This window comes from Calypte anna, chromosome Z, assembly GCF_003957555.1.
Source record: "Calypte anna isolate BGI_N300 chromosome Z, bCalAnn1_v1.p, whole genome shotgun sequence".
Taxonomy (NCBI): Eukaryota; Metazoa; Chordata; class Aves; order Apodiformes; family Trochilidae; genus Calypte; species Calypte anna.
In genome coordinates, this window is record NC_044274.1 from 52,034,411 (window position 1) to 52,042,362 (window position 7,952).

Genomic DNA, 7,952 nt, shown 5'->3' on the forward strand with positions numbered 1-7,952 from the left:
ATTGTTAAACAAACCAGTTCAGATTTACTCTTTATTAAACCCCTCCCCCCCAACCTAGAAATGCTTCTGCTTGGTTTCCACAAGTTTCTAGATTTCTGTTCTTTGTTGATGGTCAGCACAGCTGAATACACACTCCTAACAGGCACTGTGGGATGGAATTTGATAAGCTGACACCACAACTTTGCAAAAGATGCTGCAAACATTTCTCTGGAGGCAAGGGGTGATGATACTATTCAGTACAATGGGTGTCACTGGGAGAATCGACATCACATACTACAGCTTCTATCTCCTACAGCTATAAACACCAAGCATCAAAGACACATTAGATGTTGAAGCAATATAAGCAACTCTAGACTTTTAACAAGTGAAAGACCAATGTAAAAACCTAACCAAACATGGTTGCTTTGTTGATATGCAGAAATAAAACATCAGAATATCAACAAGTAAAGGACATGAATCAACTGGAAGGGTGTTTCGGTTGGTTGGTTAGTTTTCTACCCTAAGGTTTTCCCAGTTAAAAAAAAAAAAAGAAAATATTTCCTCTATTAAGAGTAGAGTTCTGATCCATTTCTGAGTTCTGTTCTACATACTATTGCAAATGTAGACTAGTAAGCAATTTATGTTTAAAAAAAGTAATTCCTTTGTTTACATAAATGCTTTTTCTAATGCATACCCTACCCCTGAAAATATTAAATCTGAATTTCTTACTTGTCATTCTTTGTTCATTTTTGAATACCAGCTCTTACTTTTAATGCCACAGATAAACCTTCATGAAAAAACACAATTCTTGCCATTAGCAAGATATTTATGACAGGAACATACCACTTATTTAGAATTTGTATTGTCAGATCTACAAAGAAGTTTCTCGGTGCTGGGTTTGATCAACCACAGTGGGAAACACTTTCCACCAGCTTCTTAGAAATGAAAAACAAATGCTAACCTGCTCATTCTCCATATAAGTCTTTACAGCTGTGAATTGTAAGCATACTTTCCAACCTGTGAGATGTACTTCAGTGTTGTCTCTATGGTGCCCGAGACAAAGCACCTTAAATTACAGAGTGTGTGAGCTAAATATTATGAAGTATAAAGAATTCTTAATTGACTGAAATGAGCTGTGCTCTAAAAGCTGAACACCAGTTATTATAGACATAATGTACAGACAATTCTATGAAACAAGTATCTGACAAACATGGGGCACACACACACACCTTCATAGAACAGTACTGACCTTGTTGCTCACTCTCTGCTTCAACTTTTGCAGGACCTGGTGCTACAGGAAGGGGTCGAGGAGGACGAGGCTTTGGAGTTGGGGGAGATATTTTTTTTCTCCCAATGTACTCTACATAAGTTCCTGGGAAATCCCCTCTCTCCCCTGTGGTTTCATTAAAGCCATTTAACCAGCCAATTTCCTCAGGTTTTGCTTCTTCCCCTTCACTGAATCCAAGTGCTAGTAAGGTACCTTTATTCACAGTTAATATATCTCCTAAATGCAAGTCAATGTCTTCTTCTCTCTCTTTTTTGTAGTCATATAAAGCTCTGTACTGATATCCTTCAGCGGTCATCTTGGCAAACGATTTAACATTCAAAGGTGTTTTTAACCAGTATCAAAATGCAACTGTCTGTATATATTTTTATGTACAGAGAGAGTTGAGATGTATTACATGGAATAATAAAAATGTCAATAGCAATGTCTAAGTAACAAAATCCACCAGAGAATCAGAAAGCACAAGTACTTGTCATTTCACTGCTGGTGTTTTACTCTGAGTCAATGACTGTAGCAGAAGTATGTGTTCCACTTCTACGTCTAGCAATACTCTTCCAATTAGTTCCTTTCCTGGGCTTGTTAGCACTTCTCAGTCTCCATAATCAAGTTCGGATGATTCTTGTAGCTGGTCACACCTTCTTCAAGTGTTCTTGCCACAGACTGCCCATGTACCTTGAATATTCTGCCACTGAACTCTGCACACATGCTCTTCCTGGTAAAAGGAAACAGATGAAATTGTTTAAGATTGTCTTGATGATTGTGAACTTGTCATTTCACTTTTGACTTAAGCTTTGTGCAAGTCTGGCAGAGGTTGAGTCCCCTAAAAGAACCGTAAGTAACAATAAAATAAAGCAACCTCACAAAAAAATCTGACAGCTAAGGCATGGATTTTTATAAAGACTGTGTGTTTAATTACTTGCACCAAATCTGCACCCTTGCAATATGAGGCATGCTTTCCTGTGGCTTATGGCTACTGCAGTCTCTGCGGAAGAGGGCTAAGCCCTGAAGCTATCCCTGTAGAGCAACATCTAACCTGGTAGAAAGATTTTAAGTGTTATCTCCCTGAAGACACACGGCCACAACCCTTCCCCTCAAGAGGTCTGTCAGGACACAGGAGAAGCTCACTGCAACTAGCCCTGAAACTCTCCAGTGAGGTATTCAATCTCCTGCCGTTGATGCAGTGGGAGAGTTGGTAAACAATATCCAGCCCAAAGCCTATATTCCTTAAACCTGTAGGAGAGAGGGATTTTTTTCTTAATCTGCAGGAGAAACAAGACCAAAATGTTTTTGTTTGATGAGTACCATATTCTCGTTTTCCTTGAGAGGCTTCTACACTCTCCCATCTTCTAAATGCTTTTAATGAGTTTATGCTATAATACTAGAAAAACAATCAGCAACTGAAAGGGGCACACCCAGACCACCTAAGTAGCACTAGCAGGAGGAAAGAAGCAGGGTGTATGATTAAATTACACTAGAAGCAAGAGAATACAGGCCTCAACACTTGACTCAAGGTTGTCTGACCATTAAGTAAAAAGGAAAATAATATGACTGAAAAAAAAGAGCAACTAAGAAAAAAACAGCAGCTTAGAGATATAAAACAGTGAAAGTTTCCTAAACATTATTTCAACTGTTACTCATTTTCATATATTTAAAAAGACAATCCCAATCATAATTTGAATAGCTACTCTAAGAACCAGAAGGTGTTAACTACTCAAAGTTCCACTGAAACTCCTAAACTACAGCTGAATAAAAGACTCAAGGGGCCTATGTAACACCAGTAGGTAAAGTACTTACTGTGTACTATGTACTTAGTGTAGAGAAAGCTTTTTTTTTTTTTTTGAGAAACAATTCCTTTTGCATTGTGAAGTGACATGAGTAGACATGGCTGGAACAGGAAACCTCTGACAGCTCTTCACACTATTTCCTCTAATGTCTCAGCCATCAAGTCCCTGGAACATGACTAACTGACAAGCTAAAAAGTGTTTGTAAAAATGTATATGGGCTTCCTTTACCAGTGAACAACCCTGATTTGTATGCCGCTCCTCTTTAGTCCATTAGATCTAAATATAATTCTCTGCAGCTTGCACATCTCTTAAAACACAGAAGAAAATCCTCTAGGTTCTCTAAGAATGTCCTTATCATCCCCTGCAATCAGTTTCTGATGTAGGAAAGAATCATCTGAGCCTGAAAGCCTGAATTAGTGCTCTCATTTCAGGAAGCCTACACACAAGTACTTATTTTAGTAACCTGCAAATCTATCCACGTGCATTAGCCATAGGGCTCCCACCAAAATTTTAATGACAAATTTCTGCAGCCACTTCTGAAAAACTGAACCACAGTGCTTAGTTCACACTTCCAAACTTCACAGCCTTCGGAATCAGCATGAAGAGAGCTCCACAGATACTTTATTTTGCCTCTTTTACTAGAGGAAAAAGAAGAATTAGAGGGAAAAAAAAAAGGATATAAAAATCTAAAGCACATGTATCAATTACATGTACAAATTTGTACAGAAGCCTTTTCAAAAGCATGGCTCCCTCACATTTCATATATATAGCAAGAGAACAGAATGCACTTACACACCTTAGATATAAGCATTGGAGCTAATCTATAAAAGTTTCAAATCAAAACCAACTATGCAAAGCAAAACCTGCTAGAAAATTACCACTCTGTCTACATTAAATATTCTGAAATATTTATTTTTCTTTTTAAGAAAGGTTCAACAAGTGCTCTGCTCATGCTCATTTTACTCCTATTGCCTACAGGCATTTTGTCAGTCAACAGTCTTTTAAACAGTACATAATTTAACTGACTTGACCTACTCCTCTGATCTTTTATTATCAAATGTATCATAGCATCTTTATGGCCACATATTTAAAATGAATACTTGTACATCTTACACTTGGTCTGACAACACAGAACTTGAAATGTTGTAACAGCATAAAAACTGCTTGTAACAGTTTTTAAGCAGAGTTTTAAAAACTCAAAATTTAAATGGGATAGGATAGAAGGTCTGATTTACTTGCAAATTAGAACAATTCAGTGCAGCTATGGCAGCAAACTTTAAATAAATCCTGTTTCCCTAGGGCTCAGAGCTGCAGTATCAGTTCATACTCTTCACCACGACCCCCAGCAGCCCGTGGTCTGACTTCTCTACAGTTCAGGTACCTGAATATATACAAATGGGTAAACCATGATGAATTTCAATGATTTATACCTTCTTCTGTTCTGGTGATCTGTCAGGTTTGGACATGGAGGAAGACTCAAACTCCAAGAACCTTGCAGACAGCCCTAACACAGGAACAAACAGTGCATCTCCATATCAGCCTGGTAAAACTGCAGCATCTCCAAAGAGTCCTCTTGACTGTTCTTTACTTACTGCTGTGTTTAGATTCTGTATAAACAAATTCCCTTTAGTCCAAGTGAAGTTACATGGTCTCTGCTCTCAGACATTTTGACTCAAACTGACTTAAGCTGATTAGTCTTAAAATAAATATCATGAAGACCATCTTCAGTAGAGCAGAAAAGCCCAAACCAAACACTTTAGGCAAGAAACACTACTGTAATTGAGATGATGTATTACTGGCTTTCCATTTGGCCAGTGGAATGGAAAAGGATGAAGAAGTATTGTCAGAGAATCACTCATTTGTTTTTTATTTATTCTCTAAAAGCTTGATCCCAGTGAAAGACTCCTGAATTTAGGCAGAATTCTAGTCTCTTAGAGGAATGTTTTATGCTGGGCTTTTCAACAGTTACAAAATTTAAAATTAAAGATTCAAACTTTTATTGTAAATTTAAGAGGAAGAGGAGAGGAAAGCTTCCTCTCAAATCCCCCCATTTAAAGATCATGCCTGGCTCCCATTCTGCTAGTACTCAACAACTTCCTCCCACACTAGCTAGCATTCCTTTGGTGACAGAGAATAAAAACTCTGCTCTGCAAATCCATGTTACTACCAGCCCAACCAGAGGGGTATGACTGTGTTACTGATACGGCACCACTACACAAATCAGCAGAAATGTTTAATCATTTTACAGCCATATCTCTTTGTACTGCCATCCCTCATACTTATTCTAAAAATCCCTAGGGAAACAATGCCTAACACAAACTTCCCTTCCTCTACGGTTCTAAGCTTTGTCAACAGAAGAGCAGACCAACATACTTTGGGAGGCACTGAAATAACAAGAGTTGAAACACAAGCGGAGAATTTGCTCGGAGACTGACTCTTCTCCCCACTAGGTGTCCACACACCTGTAACTTAAACTACAGTTATCTCTGAAGTACAGTGCTGCCGCTCTCCAAATGGAGATGACCAAGGTAAAGTACCACACCGGATCATTATTTTTGGCAAGCAAGGTCCACGATACATCATGATGAAGGAAATTACTACTAACAATACATTTATACCGCCAGCAAGCCTTGAAGGAGTTACTTTGGCCCCGTGGAGATTCTACTGCCAATCAAGTTCAAATACATACAAGCTAAAGAAGCACGTTAACTTCACTGCAGACACCGTAAAGCACGTCCCGTTCTGAAACACCTCAGTCTTTATGCGGACTGCAAAGTTAAGCAATAAGGCAGGGGAACCTCAACACCACTTCAGAAAAAATCATCGCGATAATAATAATAATTAGAAAACCCAGGAAGGCAAAACAAGCCAAGCTTTCTCTTCATTAAGAGTCGGGCAAGTTAACTTCTTCGAGAGCCCTGCACCGACACGCGGTCTCCGACGCAGAGCTGCCACTCTCAAGAGGACAGAGCTCCCCGCTCGGGGAGCGCAGCCCCTCCACAGCCGGGACACGGCTGTACGGAGACGTCGCTCTCCGGCCCGCGGACGGCGGCGGAACCGCCGGGACCGCCCTCGGCGGAGACCCGAGGTCAGGAAGGCTCGACGCATCGCCGCCCGCTCCCCGCGGCGACGACCGCCTCTGCGCTTCCTACAGACACCCCTTCCGCCGCCCCGGGGACGCCGGCCGGGCGAGGGCACCAGCCCGGCGCCTCACGGCGGGGCCGGGGTTCCCTGCAGCTCAGCCGTCACTGGGTCTTGCCCGCTGCACGCTCCGTCGTCCGCCCGACCCGAGCAGGCAGCGCCAGGCCGGGACACCCCGGCCGCTAGGACAAGAAGCCCCGCAGCCCCCGGGCCCTGACGCCGGCCGCAGCCGCCAGCCCGCCCGGGCCTGCGGCGCCACAGGGCTCGGCGGCGCCACAACCGGCCCCGGACGGGGGAAAAAAGTTGCACGGGGCGGCAGCGCTCCCACGCGGTCTGACACCCCGCAGCGGGGGCCAGTACACGGGTCCCGGGCAGTCGCACGGCCCTGAACCGCCCCGTCCTGCTTCCCCTACCCCGGCGACCGCCGGTGGGGCAGCGCTAGGTGAGACCGCCACGACAGTACTCGCCTTACCTCACCGACGAGGGCGGCGGTGCCGCCACCGTCTCCCTCCCGCCGCCGGAGAGCGGCCGCGGCGTCGGCTCACTCAGCTCTCAGCCGTGCGCCTGTCCCGCTCCGAACCCCTCTTCCCCCTGCCGCACTCACCGCCTCAAAGCCTCCCCGGCGCCCTGCCCGCCGCTGGCAATGCCTCCTCCCGGCCCCGCCCCCAGAAGCCTCCACCAACCCGCTCCTCCCTTACCGCCCCGCCCGCTGACGGACGGCAGCCGAGGGGCGGAGCCTGCGCCAACCCGCGCCCCCCCCGCCTGGCCCCGGGCTCGCTACAAACGGGCTGGCGGGCTGTGTGTTGGGTGTTGTGACCGCCGTTCAGTCTTGCAGCGAAGGGGGCACCGGGTTCGAAGCCTGAGCCGCGGCGCCCGGCCGTGTGACGAGGCCCGAGTGCTTGTCGGCCGCGGAAAGCCGAGCTAGGCCGGTGAGCGGCAGTGAGAGGAACACGTGCTTCTGCCTAGTTCCCCTTTGGGGATTTTTCTCCGCTTTTTTTTTCTTCCCCCTTTCTGTCCTTTTCCCCTCCCCCCTCCCCGTTTGATGTAACGTGTTAACGTTGGCGGAGTGTTCTAGTACAAAACAGTCGGCCCTGCTCCCCGCTACCTGGGCTGGGTGTGTCGGGCTGGGTTCCGAGCAGGGCTGCGTGGCACGGGAAGGAGATGTCACCCTGCTGCCCCACGCCCTGCGTGGGCCACCCCATCGGCTCCGCTCTGCAGCCTGGGGCAGCGCGGGGGGTGGCCTGCCTGGTCCGACGGACGACGGTGACCTCCACGTCTCTCTGCCCTGCCCTGCCCTGCGCGGCAGAACGCCCCGAACACCCCAGCCTCGCCAGAGCTGCCCCGCAGCCGGTGGAGGTGGTAGTTGCAGCAGCAGGCATCGCCAGTTGATACCTTCGCAGGGTGCCCGAGTTTTTTAGGTTCTGTGCAGCACCGAATAAAACGAAAAGACGAGGGTGTGACACAACGCCAGGAGGTTGTAGCCAGAGAATAGTGCAGCTGAGGTGTGTGCTGTGTTTAAACAGGTCTCTTTATCTTTAGATAGTCAACATGCGTACATATGTTAGCATGATTCAGTCATTGTAGGTGTCGCTGTGAAAGAGGAGAAAGTGGTTTAAGTGAAGATAAAACATATCCAGGCTGGCAGGGAATGAATGCAAGGGCAGCTGTGCAAGAAGCAAGCTTAAGATTCATCGAGACCCGTGCTGTGAATACAAGTGCTAGGGGCTGATCTGATTAAAAGCAGCCAAATGAGAGATAAGTAG

At 45.7% G+C, this 7,952-nt stretch overlaps 1 protein-coding gene across 1 annotated transcript in view; it reads right to left on the reverse strand.

Annotated features, from left to right (window-relative positions):
* The window catches only part of PIK3R1 (phosphoinositide-3-kinase regulatory subunit 1), a 55,583-nt gene extending 48,801 nt beyond the window's left edge, over positions 1–6,782 (reverse strand). The window contains exons 1-2 of the mRNA XM_030466966.1: positions 6,662–6,782; positions 1,229–1,976 (exon numbers count right to left, since the gene is read on the reverse strand). Of these exons, the coding sequence (XP_030322826.1) occupies positions 1,229–1,562 (334 nt within the window). The 5' untranslated portion in view covers positions 1,563–1,976; positions 6,662–6,782. The remainder of the gene's footprint in view (positions 1–1,228; positions 1,977–6,661) is intronic.
* Between the last annotated feature and the right edge of the window lie 1,170 nt (positions 6,783–7,952).